Source organism: Condylura cristata, unplaced genomic scaffold, assembly GCF_000260355.1.
Source record: "Condylura cristata isolate star-nosed mole 26May11 unplaced genomic scaffold, ConCri1.0 scaffold00017, whole genome shotgun sequence".
NCBI lineage: Eukaryota > Metazoa > Chordata > Mammalia > Eulipotyphla > Talpidae > Condylura > Condylura cristata.
In genome coordinates, this window is record NW_004567118.1 from 28,056,100 (window position 1) to 28,077,338 (window position 21,239).

Consider the following 21,239-nt stretch of genomic DNA (forward strand, 5'->3'; position numbering starts at 1 on the left):
GCAGAATATAAGATCAATACAAACAGAGTCTTTTTTCCTATAGTCTAGTAGGCGCAATTGGAATTTGAAATTAAAAATATACCCGCATTACATTAACATCAAAAAATATAATACTTTTTGTTAGATTTGATCTAACAAAATATGTAAAAGATCTAAATGAGGAAAGTTACAAAATTCTGATGAAGTTAATAAAAAATCAAAATAAATGGAGTGATATCCCATGGTCTTGGACAGGTGGACTCATTCATTGTACCTTCCCAACTTATATATAGTCCAGTGCTATCCCCCCCATCCCAACTAATTATTCTTTCTAAATCAACAAATTCATTCTAAATTTTATAAGGAAAAGAAACTGAGAATAGGTACCAAAATAGTCAAGAAAATGTACAAAGTGAGAACTGACACAACCTGACTCAAGACACACTGTAAAGCTACAGTAACCAAAACAGTATAACACTGTGGAAGAATAGCAGACAGATCAGTGGTACAGAATAGAGAGCCCAGAGAAAACCCAAACAACCATACAATAAAGAGAAGGAACCCTAATGTAATTTGTAGACCTTAGTTAATATTGTTATGACTATACAGGCACATCAATTGTATCAAATGTACCACACTAATGGAAGATACGGACAATAGGGGAGATTGGGGTGGGGTATGAGGGAGCAGAGGGGGTATTTGGGAATTTGCTGTTTGATTTTTCTGTAAACTGAAACTGCTTGAAGAATTAAAGAGGAAAAAAAAATAGCCTTTTCTCCATCTTCTGTGTCAACTGAAATCCACCTCTGAGCCCCACCCATCCTGCCAGGAGCTGTCCAAGAGCTCAATTTTTCACTTTCTTCCCACAAACCTCCTTACTAACATGGGGATAGAGTGAAAGGAAGAACCAGTGTACAGAAAGAAAAAAATTAATAGCCCCATAAATTTATACTCTGTGGCTTTGGGAATAGCTCCTGGAAAACTCAGCTTCTGACCTCAATCTCTGCCGATGGTCTCTGGCAGAGGACAACAGGGGGAAGCAGGTCTCCAAGCAACCTGCCCACACTGTGGGTAGCCCAAAATGGCTTTCAACACCTCTGAAGACTGACTCACTGGGAAGTTACAATAGACGTGATTTCCCCTCGAGGCCTGAGGAATAACCCCTATTGCTTGTTTGGTCATACATCATGGCCACATCGTTGGGTGGGGCTTTTGGTTTACACATTTGCACATTCATGTCACTTGTCCTGGGAGAATCTGACCAGACCTGGGTACAGGGTAGAACTTTCAGCAAGTTGGTAGGCCAACTGTTATCACAGCTGAAAGGCAGTAGGGGCAACAGTGACATTGCAGGCCTGAGGGAAGCAAAGAGAAGTGGGCACTCATTTCAAACTGGAGTTGGGGCCGCCCCTGAAGAAGTGGCCTTGTGAGCAGGGGGCAGGAGAAAGCACATTAAGAGCTACATCAGAAGCAGGAGGTGGAAATCTTTCTGGCAGAAGGACAACACATGAAGGAAGAAGTTCATTTTGGATCCAGGGGAAGCTGTGAGACAAACCAGAAGGGAGGAAGGGCCCAATACCTCTTGGGGTCTTGTAGGCTGAGTTCGTTCAGGGGTGGAATTTTGTCCTAAGGCAACAAAAGCATTAGAAAGATTGAAGGGGCAGGGAAAGAATGACAATCAGGTGTGCTTTTTTGGAGCCAGCTCTGCAGAGAACAGCACTGTGATACCGTCTATATAGAAGAAATGTGTGTGAGGTGTATGTATGAGGGTCTACAAGTGCATTAGAAAGGGCTGGAAGGGTAACAAGCCAAACTGAGACAGAGAATGTGCATTTGAAAAGGGAAAGTGGATCATGGGTGATGGTGAAGTTAAGAAAAACTTTAAAGATTTGGTCTATACACTCAGGTGCTTTTAAAAAATGTTCTTATTGAGCTATGGTTTACATACAATAAGATACACAAATTTTGATGAGTTATGGAAAATACGTACCGCATGTAACCAGTACCAACCATGATATAGAGCATCTTTCATTATCCCAGAAAGTTCCCTCATGCTCATTCCTGGTCGGCTCCCTCTGTACCATTTTGATTATTACACACACATACATGACTATATAGATGTAAATATAGATAAAGAAATACAGTGATGATTTTCTCCCAGTCTGTGTCTAGTTCTTCATTTTCTTTATGTCTTTCAAGTTTTAATGAAGTCCAATTTATCAATTTTTTTTCTCATGTTTCATGCAGTTTGCCTTATAAGAAATCTTTGTTCACTGCAAAATCATGAAGAAATTCTCCTGTGCTCCATCTGGAAGCTTTATAGTTTTAGTTTTTATAGTTGGAACTATAATCCATGTCTAATTGATTTTGTGTGTGCGGTGTAATAAGTGGGTGAAAGATGGTTCATTATTTTCCATATGGTTATCCAGTTGTTTAATATCATTTAATAGTAGACTTTTCTTTCCCCCAATGAATCAATTTGTTGCCTTTGTTGAAAATCAGTGAGCCATGTAAGTGATTGTCTGTTACTGAACTCATGGGCTAACACATCAATCTATCTGTTTATCCTTATCCCAGTACCATATTGCCTTGATTACTGAAGCTTCAGAGCAATCTTGAAGCTAGATAGCATGCATTCTACAACTTTCTTTTCCAAAATCATTTTAGCTGTTCTAGATATTCTAGTTTTAGAATCTATATTTTGTCTGATTCTATTTAACTTCACTGAGATATTGATTGAGGTTGCATTGAATCTATTTATTGGTTTAAGGAAGAGTTGACATAATATAAATATTGTGTCTTCTGAGTCATGAACGTGGCATACTTCTCCATTTATTCTTTGGTTTATCTTAAACATGTATATTTTATAACCTTAAATCTAGAGGTTTTATATATATTTTCTTAAAATCATCTGTAAGATTTTGGTTTCTTGATGCTATTTTGTTATGCTTAAAATTTTCACTTTCCAACTGGCAATTACTAATGTGTAGAAATACAATCCTTTTTACATAGATTTTGCGTCCTCTAACTTGGATGTGATGGTTTGAAAAAGATTCCTTCTGGTTTTCCACATCTACAGGCACACCTTCTGGGAAGAAAGAGAGCATCGCTTTGAGGGATACCCCTTCTGGGTCTGGTTGACTGAGAAGTTTATAATACATGGATGTTGAACCTTGATAAGTGCTTTTAATTCAGTTATTAAATCATCATGTGATCATTTCTCCCTCTATTGTGTTAATGTGGTGAATTCATAAAATGAATTCTGAAAGTTAAAACAACCTATTCTGCCACAGCCACCCAATGCCAGGTGCAGTGGCCGCTCGCTGCCCTCCTCTTAAGGCCCTCGCAGCAGTCACACTCCCTCAGCTCTCAGGCGTCCCGTTCTGCCCCTGCTTCATGAGTTGAACCTTCTCAGTGTCCTTTTGCTGAGCCTTCATGTGTCCCCTCTGAACAGCAGTGGCCCTGGGCTGAGCCTCAGCACTTTACTCTTTTCTCTTCACACAGTTCATGGCCTTAGTGGCCATGAACTCTGTGCTCCAACTCTAGCTTCCACCCAGACCTCTCCCCTGGGTCAGAATGGGATATAACCTGGACAAAGCAGGACTTTTACCTTCTCCTCCCCAGTAGTCTTCTCCCCAAAGCCCCCCTCCCCCTTTGGCAAGTCTGACCCACCAATCCTCATTACAGGAAAAATACAGGGGATCAAGTATCTGAAAAGAGTGCACACCTAGGAGTTTGGTTAGGAGTGAAACTTTAACCATGATAGAACTCCACTACTTCCTACAGAGATTTTGTCCTGAATGGAAGCCTGGTTTTCCTTAATCCATTTCTATCAGGTTTAGACATGATGGCAGCCCCTGGCTCTAGCCTGTCACCTGAGACTTTATGTTCGCATTGTTGGCATATATCTGCCTTTCTTCTGTGTCTTCAGAAGTATATTATTTGGTGAGAAGGTGGGGGAGACTTTATCAGTGCCTGCTGTCCTAGTGACTGGTATAGAGTCTTGGAGTCCGAGACTGGACTAAACAGGACTCTTGAAATCAGTGTTTGTTTCATAAAGAGTTGTAAAAATCACACCTGGCCAAGTATCAGGAGGAGTCTCTGATTTCAGTTCTGTCCACAAACCTTGATGATTTTTTTGTTAGAGAAGTTTCTCTTAGGTTACTAGTAAGCCATATTCATGAATGGGATGGGAGGGAAAATGTGAGAGATTTTTCCTATATGATTGTCTAAGAATTTAAAAAGAGTGAAAAGGAGACTAGAGAAGATGCCTGTGTTCACAGCAATGATCTGTACCTGTTGGGGGTAATGGAGCAAGGATGGGGAGTAGGGTCAGTGGGTCAGTGAAGGGTCAGTGAAGAAAAAAGACCAGAGGAATAGAAATTGGACTCAGCCAGTTTGCCCTGAATTGATTCCAATAGTAAAGCTTCTGGAAGTCACAGTGCTCCTGACAGTCTTCCTCAAACTCTGCACTTCATATCTGCCTAACGAACTGGAAATGATTCTACAGAAAGTGAGCAGCCTGTAATGAGTGCGTCTGTCACAGCCACAGTCTTTTTCTACACCCAGAAAAACCAGAAAGTTGCCAATATATGTGTCATTGGCCTTTCTTGAGTTTTTACATTTACATTCATTTGCTGCTTTATTACTCTGAGCATTTGCTAGCAAACAAGACAGGTTCTAAATTTGAAAGTCGGCAGGATTAAATAATCTCCAGTGCCAGATGCCCGTGGTTTAGCCCAGAGACCCATAGGATTTGGCTGCTGCTTGGAGTTTATGCCAAAGTAAATTTTTATAGCCTCTCTGTGGTTCCCCATTTTGGCAGTAATTTCATTTTGCCCCATCTCTAGCTTCATTATAATTTCCTCTAAGTGTTTTGAGGCTAAATTGCCTCGGGCACGTCGAGAAAGGACACCCATCACTTACCAGCTGAGGAATGCTTGTGCCTTAGTCTCTGTAGACCGGGGATAAGAGTGTCTACCTTGTATGGATTCAGTGAGTCCTCATAGAGAGAGTGCCTATAAGGGCACAGGGCACATAGTAAACCTTCAATTCATGTTAGCTGCTATTATTATAATGATTAGGTGTGAAGGCATCAGCATGCCTTCTTTTACCCTTCCAGACAGTGATCTGGCTAGAAGGGAATCACAGAGACCTGAGTTCCAGTCCTGCCTATCCTGCTGGCTAGTTGTTCAATCTTGGAACCTTTGGTCAGACACCAGGTGGTGCCTTTATCATCTTTGTTCCATGCAAGTGCGATCATGAGCTGCTCAGAATCCATAAGGTCATGTGCTTCAAGCCCCACGCACAGCATCACAGTCAGTGAGGCGTCCATGCGGTGTCTTTCTCCTCCCCACCTTCATGCCTCCTCCCTTTCTTCTTTGGTCGTAACCACAGCTTCTTCTTCTTGAGCATTCCTGTGCCCTTTCCTTGGTAAAGTAGACCATGTGCAAAGTTGGAAAGTAGGCAAAGTTCAGCTCCCTTAGTAGTCCTCCCTTTTTTGCATGCTTCCACCTCATTCTCTCTCTGCTCCCCACCTGCCTCCCTCCTCATACCACCAGCACCTACCTTTTTACATTTCTCCCTTCCAGTACCTGTTTGCCCGTGGCGTTTGCTGGATGGGACAGCTACAACCCGTAGTCACTGCCACAATAGATGTATTTGTGAGCTAAATGTCCCTGTAGGAATCTTAAAAAACGAACCAGAGCGAGGAAGTGACTAAACTTGGCCCATGGAGAATGAATCACTGACCAGGAGAATTCAGCAAGTTCTGTGCAAGACATCTTCTGTAGATGGCTCAGATTATGACACAGAAGTGCAACCATGAACTCAGACCTTTGAGTATCTAGAAAACAGAAATGATTTCTTATGAACTTGGCACAGGAGTGACTAAACTTGGCCCATGAAGAATGAATCACTGACCAGGAGAATTCAGCAAGTTCTGTGCAAGACATCTTCTGTAGGTGGCTCAGATTATGACACAGAAGTGCAACCATGAACTCAGACCTTTGAGTATCTAGAAAACAGAAATGATTTCTTATGAACTTGGCACAGGAAAGGACATGCGTTTTGGGAGTCAGGCCAACTTCAGGTGCGCTTCTTCTGCAGGTCACAGGAACTGTGACCACAAGAACTTAGCCAAATAAATAGCTGATTCCCCCCACCTGAACTGTAGGAACTATAATGGGTGGTACCATGGTGGTTATGATCATTAAAGCAGGTAATCAGGTGGAAGTGCCCGGCATGGGAGCTGACAGCCATTTATCACAACCTAACTTCATTCTCTCCCTCCTTCCCTCTCCTTCTCTCCTCCTTTCTGTCCATCTTTCTTATTCTTTAGACTGAAGCTTACAGAGAACTGACATCCCTATGTAATATCACTTTTCTTTTTACTTTTAAAATGTGTTAAAATGCATGACATAAAATTTTCCATCTCAACGGTCTTAAGGGTATAATTCAGTAGTGCTAAGTATGCTCACATTGTCATATACATTATCATGCAGAGCGCCTCACTCTACAAAACTAAACCTCTGCTCCTATGAAACAACACCTCCCCAGTCCCAGTTGCTGGCAACCACCCATCTACTTTCTGTTTCTATGAATTTGACTGCTCTGGGTGCCTCGTTTAAGCAAAATCATGCAGTATTGTGTGTGTGTGTGTGTGTATGTGTGTGTGTGCGTGTGTGTGTGGCTTATTTCACTTAGCATAATATGCTTAACACTCATCTATATTGTAGTGTGAGACTTTTTTCTTGAGACTGAATAATATTCCACCATACGTATACAGCACATTTTGTTATTTAGCATCAGTTGAGGGACCTTGGTTTGTTTCTACTTTTTGGCTGTTATAAATAATGCTTCTAGAACACAGGTATACAAATACCTGTTAATGTCTCTGCATTCAATTTTTGGGGTGTATGCGCCAAAGTAAAATTGCTGGATCAAATGTGGTAGTTCAGTTTTTAATTTTTTGAGAATCACCATACGGACAGCCGCTGTTCCCATTTTACATGTCCCCAATCCTCCACATCTGTGCTAACACTTATTTATTTTTATAATACATTCTAATGAATATGAGGTCGTATCTCTTGATGGTTTTGATTTCATTTCCCTGATGATGAGTGGTATCTTTTCATGTGCTTGTTGGCCATTGTGTGTTTTCTTATTCACGTCTTCTACCCATTGTTTAATTGGGTAGCTGGCGTTGTTGTTTTTTACTGGCTACCTTGACACCTTGGTGAGAACTGATCAGTCACTTCATTTCATCAGTCTCTTAATCAGACTTTGATGTTTTCTCATGATTAGATTAGGTTCAGACATTTTGGGCAAGAATCCCACAGAAATAGTGCCATTTATTTTCCAGCACATCGTATTAGGGACACATGAAGTTGATATGTCTTATTTTTTTATGATATTAACTTTGATTGTGAGATTAAGGTGGTGCTAGATGTCTCCACCATGAAGTTAATTATTTGCCACTTTGTGATTGATAACTCTCTAGAGGAAAATACTCTGAAAATATGTAGATATCTTGTATGGCCTCCGAATTTCACCCACAGATTTGAACAAGCACACTTTGCCCTATTCTTCTGCCCACCTGTGGGAAGAAGACTTGTTGGAGGAGTCCCCAACAGAGGTGTCCCTCCTTCCTGCTCCTCACAGGGAGCCTGAGGAGGCTGCACCTGGGCCGCTCTTTAGGGGAGACACCCCTGACTTGTGTTGTGGGCTTATGCTAACACATGAAAAGGTTTTGCTCTGTGCTTGATGGGGTCCCCATCCTCCAACTCCAGCCCTCACTGTCCTGTCCAGGCTCCCCGGTAAGATCTCATCCTTACTAGCTCAGAAGAGGAACTAGGAGGTGGTAGCAGGCCCTGCGGCTGAGCGCAGCCCACAGCAGGAAAGCGGGCCATTTCTGTTCCGGCAGCAGTTGGAATTTCATAAGAGAGCTCCGCTTAGTGAGGTGACGAGGGTGGCCAAGCCTCAAGAAAGTCATCACCCTTGGGGAGAGCAAGAGGATGCTAATTTTCCCCTTCCTTCATCTTGACCCCACAGTCACTGGGTTTCTGCTGACAAGGGACAAGAAACAGCTGATGACTGACTCATACAGAAGTGAGCATGCCGTGAATGAAGCGCTGGGTGGCCCCTCTACTGAGGGGGCAGCTCAGTAGAGGACCCCTTCACTGCAACCCCCAGCTTCCCCTTCCCCCTGCTCCCAGAGCCCAGCACCTTGGGCAGGTCCTGTCTAAGAAGAGCGTGGGCAGGCTCTGGAAGGCCACAGGATGCCAGAGAGGCTGGCACCCCGGGGATGCTCACTGCCCAGTGCCTGGGGGAGGCCCTTCATGGAGAAGCCTTGATCGCCCCCATGGAACAGCTGGGGACACTGAGGCCAGGGGATGGGACGCCTCGGGAGGGGAAGAAGTGTGGGCCGGCCAGCATTGTGAGGGCCCTGGGGAGCAGCCCAACAACGTTCTTACGCCCCAAGATAGGGGTGCTGAGGAAGTTGTCTGGCCAAGAATGTTCATTTGCATCTTGCATTCCCAGCAGTTGTATTGGGACACTGTAGGGCAGGGTGACTCTTTCCTGCCTCGTGACACAGATGACTGGCCCTTGACTCCTTGCAGGCGAGGAGTCCTCTCCCATGTTAGCCGAGAGTGCTGCTTCTGGGAATCCCAGTCCTGTCTCTGGAAGAGCAGAACTGTGGGGAGCTGGTGTAGACACACACGATGGCCTCCAGATTGCCAGTCTCTTAAAGCAAGGTCATGCTATAGTTAGTTGTGCCCTCACTTTTCCGGGTAGAAACGTAAATTTTATCCTCCAGTCATTGTATCTACCTGTGTTTAGGAGAGGGTACAGTAGTGGTGAATAGCCAGAAGCACTTGGTCTATATTATGGCTTTGCCAACTCCTCATTGTGCAATCATTAAGCAAGTGGCTTAACTTCTCTCACAGATTTTCCACCTTTTCCTCCTTCCCCCTTCTGCTTACCCTGGCGGGCAGCGATGGTCCAACTTTAGCCTCCTGCTGCGCCATCTCCCTCACCCTCTGGGCGCTTCTAGGGTGAACTGTCAACAAAACAGCTCATGTCCGGTTTGTTCTTAGTGACCCTCACACCAAGAGGGGTCTTGCCTTGCCTAGCAATGGACCTGCAATTTGCTGGCTGGGTAGAAAGTGGAAACAATAAGGCAGCATCCACCGTGGCAGGCACTGTTCTGACAGGGATTCTCTTACAGCCCCTCTGCTCTTGGTTCTTGGCTTTGGGGGGAGAAAGAGCGCTCTGCTGGTTGGCAACCCCTTCTCTCTTCCCAATTTTTTCTTTCTGCCTTACTATTTGAGAACGGTTTTATTCTACTTGTCAGTTGCAGTAACATCAATTGGTTTACATCATTGTGTACCAGGATCTGCCTCCAGGTGTTGTTGCTGCGTCTCACCTGGAACCAAGGCACCTGTAGTCCACCACCTAAGCCTGTTGTCTGCCCAGTTTCTTGAATTGAGGTGGGCATTGTGTCACTGAGGACCAACCCCTCACCCCCGGCCCCCCCCCCACGACAGTTGGCTGTGACTGTAGACTGCTGCATGGAGACCATGGAGTACCTGCTGCTTCGGGGTGCTGCTTCCCCAGGCCACCCCCCACCCTCCCAAGAAAGTCACTGGGGTGAAGTGCTGGACAGCTCACAAAGGCTCCTGTTTACTGGACCCATAGTTCCCCTCAGGCTGGGGGAGGAGGGAAGGAGGGGTTTGGCTGTGCTGCCCGTGCTGGGCCTCCATTGGCCAGACCCCCTTGGCCCTGAAGCTGGGTGCAACGGGATCTCCTTGTTCTTTGCATGTCATTTGCGTAGCTCAACTCTGAAGCCTTCCTGCCTGCGGTTTTCTGGTCTGTCCCTGGTTCCACAGAGCTGGACGGCTATTTCCTCAGCTTCCTCTGTGTGACCTGGTGTGACTGACCAGCATGGGTTCTGCCTGGACAGGCTGAATGCAGCAACTTTGCTGGGGAGAGTGGTGGTGGCAGACTGTATCGTGGTGACTTTCACATCTTGAAGGTTTATTTGTCTCGTCTGGTATCGCCCTGTGGCATTTTATAGAAGAGTAAACTGAGATTCCAAAAAGTTCAAGATTTTGTCCAAAGTGGTGTAGCAATAGCACAGTCAAGATTTGGGTCCAAGTTTGTTGTCAGGCTTAACTCACTGTGCTGAGCTGCCTGACATCAGCTTTCTGTGGGACACAGACATGCTGTCACGTAATTGAGAAGCTGGGCTGGCTCTGATGAAGGCTCTCAGAATGATGTGCTCTTGATGCACTTCCCAGTGGATGCTAAATCCCCTTCTCAGCAGGCTTCCTTCGGGCCTGAGCTAAGCACCCTCCCTCGAAACTGCTCCTCAACAGGACAAGGGAGAAGACTTAAGTGAGGTCTCTGGATAAGTGGCCAAGCCACTTATGCCAAGCCTCAGCAAAAGCAAGGACAGTGGCCAAAGTGGACGAGAGAGCAGAAGAGGACCTAGTTACTGCACGTGCCCTGGGCACCCAAGCAGATGGGGTGGGTTAGGGACCGTGTGACAGCAGTCCCCCCAGGGCCTCAGTGTTGGCATACGCAGTACACTGAAGGAGCATCTCTGTGGTTCTGCACATCCCTGAATGGTGGGAGCTACAGGCCTGGAAACCTAGAGAATAATTGATTCTGTTTTTTCCTTAAGGTCCTTTTGCTCAGCTCACTGGGGTGAGCCCACCCCCTGGCCACCCCCTGTAGGGCAAAGGAGATGTTTGGTGGTATCCACTAGGACACACAGACCTCTGCAGATCTGCACACAACCCTGACCCCTCACTTCCTGCAGCTCTGTGGCCTGCTGGTGGGCTTCCCAGGCTCACCAATGTCTGCTCCCACATAGGCGATGACTCAGGATGCAGCCAGGGGCCACGACGTGCACGGAGGACCGCATCCTGCATGCCCTGGAGCGCTGCTTGCACGGGATCAGCCTCAGCCGCAGGTCCACATCCTGGTCAGGTGGGTCTCACGGCCTGGGGAACCACCTTGGGCCCCAAGGCACTGTTGTGACGATCTCTGGATCCTGCTTGGAAACCTGGCCATACAGGACCTCCACAGGCGGCCTTGTTCTCCACTGCCCGCCCCCCCCCCCCCGCCTTTCATGATTAGCTCCGTCACTCCCAAGTGCTGTGTCTTGCTTCTTCAACCTACGCAGAGGTATCGCTCCTAAAGAGGGTGTTGAACATGCTTAGAAATACTATACGCTGATTCCAAAATGCAGCTGGGAATTTGTAGGCAACTTTCCTGTTTACTTGACTTCTAGTTCTTCTAGTTCCTTCCACAGCCTAACTTTCTCTTCCCCTATAGAACCAAGGAGCATCGTAGCAGAGATTCGGGGAACAAGAGGCTACCATGTTCCCTGTTCCCAGGCCCGAGGAAGAGGGGTATCAGCAGGCTGAGACAGTTGAGGCTTTGAGGACTCATCCTACTTGTGATATTGTTTTATGTTTGTCAAGATTGTTCACACCCCATATCTCATTTCCCTCCCTAACTCTCCCTCGGAGGTAGTTAGAGACTCCTTGGCCTGTGGAATTAAGCAGACCTAAATTCATACTGCCGTTTACTGGCTGTGTAACCATGCCACAGGGCCCCACTTGCCTGGCCTTTGACATGAGAATAGTAACCACACAAACCACCTTCCTGCAGGGAGGATGGGAGACTTGGAGATAATGTGCACACAGGACTAGCACCTTACTAGCAGACAGCAGGGGGTGAGTGAATGGTAGCTGTCTTCTTGCTTCTCTCCTAACCAGATTTTGAGGAAGCCTAAACTAAATTCAGGAATACAAAAATGTCTGACTTTTGCAAACTTTACAAAGGCTATGCCCACGTGAACCCACTGCTAGATAGATTCCTCCAGGATTTTAAAAGGAGCTTTTGCACATGAGGCTGCCTGAGCTTCAGCTCTATGAAACTCATGGTTAATCTAATTGTGCTTCCACTGCTCTCACTGCCCCCCCCGACACACCCCTAGGAGACCTCCCCTTTAATTTTTAGGGGTTTACCCTTGCTAACTACAGCAAAATAGAGATTGACCAAGAAAGTCTGGGGAAGTTAGAGAGTCACAAATGCTCATTGTAGCTTTCAAAATGTATGTGAATGTAGCTTCCCCTTCCTGACCTTCATGGCTAGATAGTCCTAGCTCATGTAGTGGCTGTCATTGACTCTGCCTTGTGTGCTGCAGGTGGACCTCATTCTTCTAGCATTCTCTGCCTCTGTCCTCCTTTCTTGCATCTCAGAGTTCCCTGTTTCCATACTAGGAAGCCAGAGTAATGGAGTAGTGGAGAGAAATGGTGGTCTGCAGAGGCAGGGGCTCAAAATCATGACCCAACTATTGGCCTCTAAAGGAATCCCAGAGCACATGTATGTCTCTTGAGCCTACTGTTTGCAAGACTGAAGAACTTACCCTTATGTTGTGATGAAGCATGATAAGGTTGAATATTAATCCAATATTTCCTGAGTATCTTTCCTAAGTAAGGAATGTCCTCACTACGGATTCCCCCCTCTCTCCTACCCCAAGATCATCTCTGTCTCTCTTTCCAGCTGGCCTGTGTCTTAACTGCTGGAGCCTACAGGAGCTGGTCAGCAGAGACCCGGGCCACTTCCTTATCCTCCTGGAACTAATCCTGCAGAAAACCCGAGAGGTGAGGGAAAACCAGGGATTAAAGGGCAAAGATGGGCCTGATCTTGTGTACTCAAGAAATGGGTCCATACAGATGTCAGTTCAGGGATGCCTGAACCATCACAGGGTTTGGCAAAGGCACTGGGACCATGAGGCTCTTTGGTTCCAGAGTGCTCATGGATTAGAGGTTTCTAGGAAGAGGTGTGGTCTTCTCAATAAGAACACAAGAAGTGAGAACCAGAGTTCAAAGTTTAATTGCTTCTTGAGGCAGACTGTGCTTGTAAATCAAGGCATTAACTGTAAAGGAAAGAGAAAGCTGTCCTGAATTTCTTTCCTCAAGAAGATCCATAAGAATAAAGATGGGGTCCCTCCCTGGTGGTACAATTGGTTAAGCATAGCACTATGAAGCTGTCTGCAGCCACTGCAGCATGAGTTTGATCCCCGGCCAGGGAGGTGACCCACATGGAGTAGCAGATATCTCCTGACCCGCCCATTTCTCCTCTCAGCAGTGTATTTCAGTACCCCACTCTGTCTCTGGAGAATATTCTCACTTCCCACACCTCTGACCTGTACCCTAGTTCTTGCATACATAAATAAATAAATCTTTAAAAAGAGAAAAGAATAAAGATGTGAAAGAGAAAATAGACTGAAAAAGTAAACTGAAACTTCCTCCAGTAATTCAATAAATAAGCTGTTTTGTTTAATATCCAAAAGGTCAGGTTTCTTACATAAAAAAAAGAAAGAAAAGAACACTTGCACAGAAACTAGTGTGAAAGAAAGAAAGAGCTTCCCCTGAAAGGAACAGGTTTGTTAAAAGAGACGCCTGCATAGACACAGCAGGCAGTCTTGGGATGAAAGCTGCCTGAACAAGCTTCAGTGGTTAAGAAGAGGAAGTGTGTTGAATGCTGAGCTGGACTGGGGTTCCAGAACAGCTGTGGGTCCTTGGAGAGGACTCTGGTTCTTCTGTAAAGAATTCTTTTGTAAGTTTCAGGTTTTTTTTTAAAATACGTGAGTGAGTTAGAAAACATGCAATGTTCTCTCACATGTTAACTGTACCTGTAAGAACAAGGGCTGGGTTTATCAGGACACCCGAGGTTCTGATTCTGCCATTACCATTTATCTGGTGCTTTTACATCCTAGTCACGAGCAGACCAACTGGAAACCACCTCTGGATGCTTAAACCATCCACCAAATGCACAGAATCAGCTGCCATGTAGCAATAGGGAGGGTGTTGTAGGAAGGACCCTGCCGCCTGTATGTGGACATACGGTGTATTCAGGGTAAAGAGAAGAATTCTAAATTTGAGCCTGCAGAAATCATGGAGCACAGCAGAGACGATGCGTCTTCAGCACCATGAGTTCCACCACGGCCCAAGAGAGCTTTAGCATTTTCAGCCAAAACACTAAATCCTGCGGGCCTGTGGTGTGGTGAGCAGGTGCTAATCAAAGAGACAATTCACGAAAGAATAAATAGAATTATAAACAAATATGGGAAAAATAAATGTTCCCTCAGTTATAATAGCAAATTAGGCAAAAAAAAAAAAAAAAAAATCCCATGCAGGGAAAAATATAGTGGAGCTATACTTTCATATATCTAGAAAATCATAAATGGCCACATCCCTTAGGAAAACAATTTGACCATTTGATAGGCATTTCCATCAACATCGTGAATATGTTTATTGTCTTTAATCAGTTGATTCATTTATTGAACCCTTATCTTAATAAATAATTCAAATGATAGAAAAAAAAGCGCTCAAAGATTTTTGTTGCACAAGTGTTTAAGTAGCAAGAAAATAATCTCAGACATTCAAAATGAAACCAAAATGATAGTGATCTACTAGAAAGAATAATATGCAGCTAATAAAAAGTGATGGCTATTCTCCAAAGGTATAACCAAAATTTAATATATGATCAAATTTAAAATATGATCAAATCAGGAAGACCATTTATGAAATGGTCTAGGGGAATGATGAAACATTTAGAAGAATACAATGTGAGATTTCCAATTCATACCACATAGCTGATGGAATTTAAATGGATTCAAATTTTTAATTTAAGAAAGTGAAGCTTCAAAGAAAAGAAAAAAAAATATAGAGATACATGCATGATCCTTGTACACAAAAGCAAAAATTCACAAAGGAAAAACTCAACCCTTGTTATTTCCATACATTAAAAAAATCATTCAATTAAAAGTTGAAACAATAGACCAGAAAATATATTTACAGTGAAAATAACAGGTCACTGGATAACATGTAGCAAATCAGACATTCATTTATATAATTATATGCAAAAGATATTAAGAGTGAAAACATACATGTGTGACTATATAATGTGGCAGAAGAGAATTCATAGAGAAAATTGGTATAAGGAGAAATATATTGAAAAATTAGCTGTGCTTGAGTTTGGAAAGGGATATTGTGGGTTTTCTAAGTTGTTTTTTTTACTTCTATTTTCCAAATTTTGTGTATGGTTACATTGGTCTTCACTTGAAAAAAAAGAAAAGAAATAGTGTTCCTGTGCCCTGGGAACACGCCTCACTCCCCCACTGTGCTCCCCACAGGTCCTGGAGAAGGGCACCTATGACCTGCTGACCCCTCTGGCTCTGCTCTTCTACTCCACTGTCCTTGGTGTAAGTTCCAGGGTGGGCCAGGCTGGGAGGAGGAGGAGGCCAGGGAAGAACCTCCTCCATGGGGTTGAGTGGGGACATAGCCCTCACACTTCCAGAGACAGACAAGAGAAAGAAATCATCAAGCAGTGACCCTGGGGAAGGGTGTCAACCTTTCAAGGGCCTCAGAAAGCAGAAGCCTCCAGCAATTCCCTGCAGATGCCATTGTGCCTGGCATAGCTGGGCTCCCATGGAGGAATGCTGTCACAGCCTGTTCCCGGGCTATCCAAGCTTCTGGGAGTAGTTTTAGGCCTGCCTCATTTTGTGGCCCAAGGGTCAGTTTCACCAAGTTTCCCCTTAGATTCACTGGACTCACGCCACTAAATGGCTCCATGCATATTGAATCAATTCACTTCACAGAATAAGCATTTGCCTCTGGTTAAGCAACTTCAATACAGGTGGTTAAGACATTCCCTGAAGTGAGGGGCACCAATGACACCATTTAGGAAACCTCCAAGGTGAGAGCTTTTCAGAGATGCCCTTAAGTATTGGGCAAAACCGTGTTATGCTTTGTAAAACCTAGGTCCTTATGTAGAGACCTCCCTGGCACCCTTTGCCCCTCTGTAACTTACTCCCTGCAAGTAACTTTCCATTTTTCTTGGCCTTATCCTGGGACACTGCTGCCAGGAAACATGTATCTTATATGGAACATTCCAAAATGTCTGTTCTGGAAGACCAGTGAGCATTCTCTCACCCAGACCTCTGTGTTTGCCCTGTCTCCATCCCAGACACCACACTTCCCGCCAGATTCAGATCTCCTTCTGAAAGCATCCAGAACCTACCATAGATTCCTGACCTGGCCTGTTCCCTACTGCAGCATCTGCCAGGAACTGCTCACCTTCATTGATGCTGAACTCAAGGCCCCAGGTGAGTGTTGAGGCAGCAGGCTTGTGGGATAGGGGTCATGTGATCAGGAGGTTTCTAGCTTTTCAGGAAGTGTTCTTTGGCATGACCCTTCTCACCTTGCATACCTCTGCATTGTTCCAAAGCGTCAGGTCTCCTCTTTTTGGTACACAAAACACTAGATGGCTAATAACCATACAGGGGGCAACTCACAGAGGAACTCCATGGGTTCAGGATACAAACACAGATCCTGTGCCTAGGGCCTGTGCCTCTGCTCTGGTTAACCAAGGGATCTCTGGGGCTTCCCTGGTCAAAGAACCTCCCACCCCACCCCACACCTTTCACAGTATTGAAAGAGGCCCTTGTTTGTTCTCTTTGCAAATCGGGGGAAATATGTTTGAATAAATTCAGGTCGGGAAGGTGTCTACTGCCAGAAATGGATAGGTGGTTGGGCACCATAACATGTGTGGACATGGCCTGTCACTAACTTTTCATATGTAGGGCTGAAAAGTAGTTCTTGGTAAATAGTAGGTGTTATAAGAGATTTAAATTAGGTCAAAAAGACTTGTTGAGCAAAAGAAAATGTAATCAAATATGATGGGTATTGACATTGGAGTAATTTATCACATCAGTGTTTCAAAGGTAGAAGGTCACATAAACATCTCACTAGATGCCTTCAAGTTATTTGCTAAAAGCCAATAGCCAGTCCTGATATTGAAGACTCCTCTAATAATGTGGAACTGTAAACTGTACTGTAGAGAACTGTTCTCAATGAGGTTGCCTCTCCCCCTGCCACAATGAAACTCTAGAGGCATTTCCATTTGTGTCAATAATATTCCTTTTTGGCGTATAAGTATTCTGCCTATGCAAAAAGACAAAAATGAAAAAATATATCCTCTACTGGAGAAGATAAATTTTAATTATGTAGGGAGCAGACAATTGCTTGTCTATCAGTCAGGACAAAAAGAATCAGCTGAAGAAATTATAATACTTATAATACTATTAGTTAGTAAGAAAATATAATGGGAAAAATTGACAACAGCAAGTAAAGGTGTAAAATTAATAAGAAATGTGAATAATTTCTTATTTAGAGAAAACAACTGGCTGAAGGACAATTTAAAAGACATGTTGCTGGATTGAATTAATAACACTAGGTGTTAGGGAAATAAATGTAATTATGATAAATGTGTCACAATATCTTTTTAAATTTAACAAAAATAAAGCCCATTTGAAAGAACAAATGCTCTACTATAGCATTCATATGTTTATTATCTTAAAGAAGAGTAAGAATGGTATATTTCTTTATCAGTCTTCAGAGGTGCTATAATGCTATCATTACTAAAATACTACACATAGGCACAAAAATAACTAAATTAATGGAAGAAAACTGAATAGCTACAAACAGATTGAATAGACAAAAATTTATTGTGTGACAAAGAGGTATCTTCAAACCTATGGAAGTAATTGGTCAAATGGTATCAGGCTAATTAACAGACCATAAAAATAGTTAGAATTCTACCTCAGTAAAATATAAGAGTACCATCTCAAACATGAAAATAGCTTTCAGATGGATTGCGCTATAAGTGTGAAAATTTAGACTATAAAAGTAAAAGAAAAATAGTGGCATGGCCTCAAATGTAGAAAAATTCCCAAACATGTCAACCACCCCCCAACAGGTAAAAATTGTGAAAGAAAACACTGACAAATTTGAGTGCACACTTTTTTTTTTTTTTAAGATTTATTTATTTATGCATACAGACCTGGGGTACAAGCCAGAGGAGTAGGAATGGTAAGAGGATTCACCAGAAACAGATTGGGGAGCAGAACAGGCAAACTGAGGAAGTACACTGCTGAGGGGAGCAGCGGGCGGGTCAGGAGAGGTCTGACGCACCATGTGGGTCACCTCCGGGGTGGGGATCAAACTCATGCTAAAGCGGCTTTAGCTTGTTAGTGCTGTACTTTAACCCACTGCACCACCAGGGAGGGCCCTGAGTGCACACTTTTATACAGCAAAACTCATTGTAAGTAAATTACAAACTAAGAAAAATATTTGCAACAAAATCCATGTATCTGATCTATGAAAAATTATTTCGAGTTAATCTTAAAAATAGGCAAACACAACAATGGAAATCTGAATAACGATCATGATTTACACATACCATAAAGGCCTGAAAAATACCCCTCAAATTATTTGCTTTTACTAGCAATAAAGAAAATGTAAAATTGAATGAGATATCCTTTTACCCCTATCAAATTGGTAAAAAGACAAAGAATGAAAATACTCCTACTGGTGAGAAGAGACATGTTCTCTAAAGCATTAAAAAGAGGACCCTCCCTAGTGGCACGAGGGGTTAAAGCACAGCGCTATGAAGTTACCCCCAGCCATAGAGCACAAGCTTGATCCCCGTCCAGAAAGCTACCTATATGGCACAGCAGACCTCTCCTGTCCCACTTGCTGCTCCCATCAGCAGTGTATTTCAGTCAGTCTGCCTGTTCTGCTCCCCACTTTGTCTCTGGTGAATCCTCTCACCGCCCCCCACAACACACACCTATGGCCTGTACCCCAGTTCTTGTATGCTGGGCCATGTGGGTCAGCTCCCTAGCTGGGGCTTAAATTTGTGCTACAGTGGCTACAGAGAGCTTCATAGTGTTGTGCTTTAACCCCTTGTGTTACCAGGGAGGGCTCTAAGAATACTTTTTCTTTCTTGAAATGAATGAGTCTTAGATTGGGTTGAGTTGGGCTGGCTGTGCACAGAGACTGCTTCCCATTTGGAGTGGAACCAGTTGGCTCTCCTCAGCTGTAGGCACTGTGCCATGCAGTAGTCTAATGAACAGTTGGGCAGAATCTCTGCTCTCCACTACCCAGAAACAAGATGGGGAGGGTAGGGGGCCATGGTGTGTCCAGACTCTGGGATCATGAGGTTCAAAGCCTGGGGGGCAAAAGCCATGCAGAACAGCAGCCATAGATGAAATGGAAGGAGGGTGCTTGGATTCAGAGCAGAGGGGCCCCTGGGAGCTTGTTACCTACTGCTGAGGGTCTTCTCTGGACATTGTCTTGGGGCCATGTGAGGTCTCAGCTATGCCAGTGACCCAGGAGAAGGTAAATAGTGGAAAGGGACACTTGACATAGGCTGCCCATGCTGGGAACTTCTCCAGGGAAAACTGAAGCTGGGTAGAAACCATTACTTCTTTCTAATGGGAGAGAGTCATTCTCAAATAGTTAAAAACCTAACACGCTTGCAAATTGATAGTTAAAAACCTAACACGCTTACAAATTGATAGTGAGCAGTTTTCAAAGACGTGTGTGTTACAAGGCAGTAGACAAGGTGGTAGAGCTGTTTAAGGAGGGTGTAAGAAGAGATGAAGTTTCTCATATAAATCAGAATAAGAGTGCAAAATTAGTTACTATCATACCAGCAAGTAAAACTGTAACCTTTAAGGTATCTTGTCTACCAAACAAAAACCACTCGGCCCTCCCTGGTGGCGCAGTGGGTTAAAGCACTGCACTAAGAAGCTAAAGCCACTTTCGCATGAGTTCAATCCCCACCTGCCCCGGAGGTGACCACATGGCGAGGCAGACCTCTCCTGACCCACCCGCTGCTCCCCTCAGCAGTGTACTTCGTCCATCTGCCTGTTCTGCTCCCCACTCTGTCTCTGGTGAATCTTCTCACCCTCTGCATCTCTGGCCTGTACCCCAGTTCTATATGAATAAATAAATAAATCTTAAAAAAAAAAAATCACTCATTCTGTACCCACCAAGTAACCTTTGTAGCAAATGGCAGTTTAAAGTGGTAAATGTGAAGTTAAGCCAAATTACCTTTTTCTTAAATGGGATAGTTAAAAAATGTTTTAGTGTAATTCTGTAAAGGCATTATATATATATATAATTTGCTTATTTCTGAGTGTCCCCATCCCCAATAATTCCAGCAGAGGAGTGCAATGAGAGGACATGACTTGGAGGCCTGAGAGCTTCTCTGGAGCTCCCAGAGAAGCTGAGGCCAAATCATTTGTTGCCGGTCAGTACTTGGGAGTAGACCATTATCATTTCAAATCCTGGAGCAGTGGGCCTTTTAGCAAGACCTTTAACTAAAGGTACCCTGCTATCCCTGTCTGCAAAATGGGAGTATAGTAACGGCTCCCTTTGAGAGCAATTTGTGAGGACCAGTGCTTGCCTACATGGTTTCACATTTCTGGGGGCCTTCAGGGTGGGGAGTGATGTTAGCTTAAAAGATAGGTCAGATCAGGGACATAGGGAGGAGATGACAAGGCGCTTGCGACCTGGGCCCTCCACCCATGGGGCTATGGAGCCAGTTGCCATGGAGATGAATGAAACAGTTTATCCAACTTTGATGTGGCTGACTGGCAGAGGAAGCAGACTGGTTATCAAGTCTGTGGGCCACCCCCTTCTTCCTGACTCCACCCCAATAGGGTTGCCTACAACCTTACTTCTCGGGGTGGCAGGAAATCTCATTTCAGTGTTGCTAGGTCCTGCCCACCACAACCCCCTTGGGGTTTGTTGAATTTTTGATCTGTTTGTATGGCTATGTACTTGCCTGCAAAGCATTTATCTGTAAACCCGAGGGCAACAGGGGCATCTTGTGTATGAGTCAGTCTGCAGTTTTCAGTGCGTGCAAATCTTCGTTATTACATCTCACCCAGATCACAGCCTTGTGGAGTAAGAGAGAAAAGCAACATTATTCCCATTCCCTATATGGGACAACCAAGACAGAGAAGCTTAATGCTTGCCCGAGACACAAAGTTAAGTGTCAGAGAAGGAACATTGTTATGATAAAGACCTCACCTACTAATCTATGTCAAGTTATAAGTAAGCTCTCATCATTACTTCGTTCATGATGATGGAGGTGGAGTTGCATTTGACATGTGCTTACTGTGCATTAAACACTGTTCAGGGTCAGTCTCTTCTATGCTCAGATCATCCTCCCCCTGGACTGTTATTATTTTTAAAAAAGATTTATTTATTTATGCATACAGAACTGGGGTACAGGCCAGAGGTGCAGGGGCGATGAGAGGATTCACCAGAGATAGAGTGGGGAGCAGAACAGGCAGATGGACTGAAATACACTGCTGAGGGGAG

At 44.2% G+C, this 21,239-nt stretch overlaps 1 protein-coding gene across 1 annotated transcript in view; it reads left to right on the plus strand.

Moving 5' to 3' along the window:
- PIK3R5 (phosphoinositide-3-kinase, regulatory subunit 5) overlaps window positions 1-21,239 on the plus strand; it is a 54,481-nt gene that overhangs the window by 19,388 nt on the left and 13,854 nt on the right. The window contains exons 2-5 of the mRNA XM_004684598.2: window positions 10,859-10,974; window positions 12,559-12,659; window positions 15,197-15,265; window positions 16,030-16,168. Coding sequence (XP_004684655.1) covers window positions 10,872-10,974; window positions 12,559-12,659; window positions 15,197-15,265; window positions 16,030-16,168 — 412 coding nt within the window. The 5' untranslated portion in view covers window positions 10,859-10,871. The remainder of the gene's footprint in view (window positions 1-10,858; window positions 10,975-12,558; window positions 12,660-15,196; window positions 15,266-16,029; window positions 16,169-21,239) is intronic.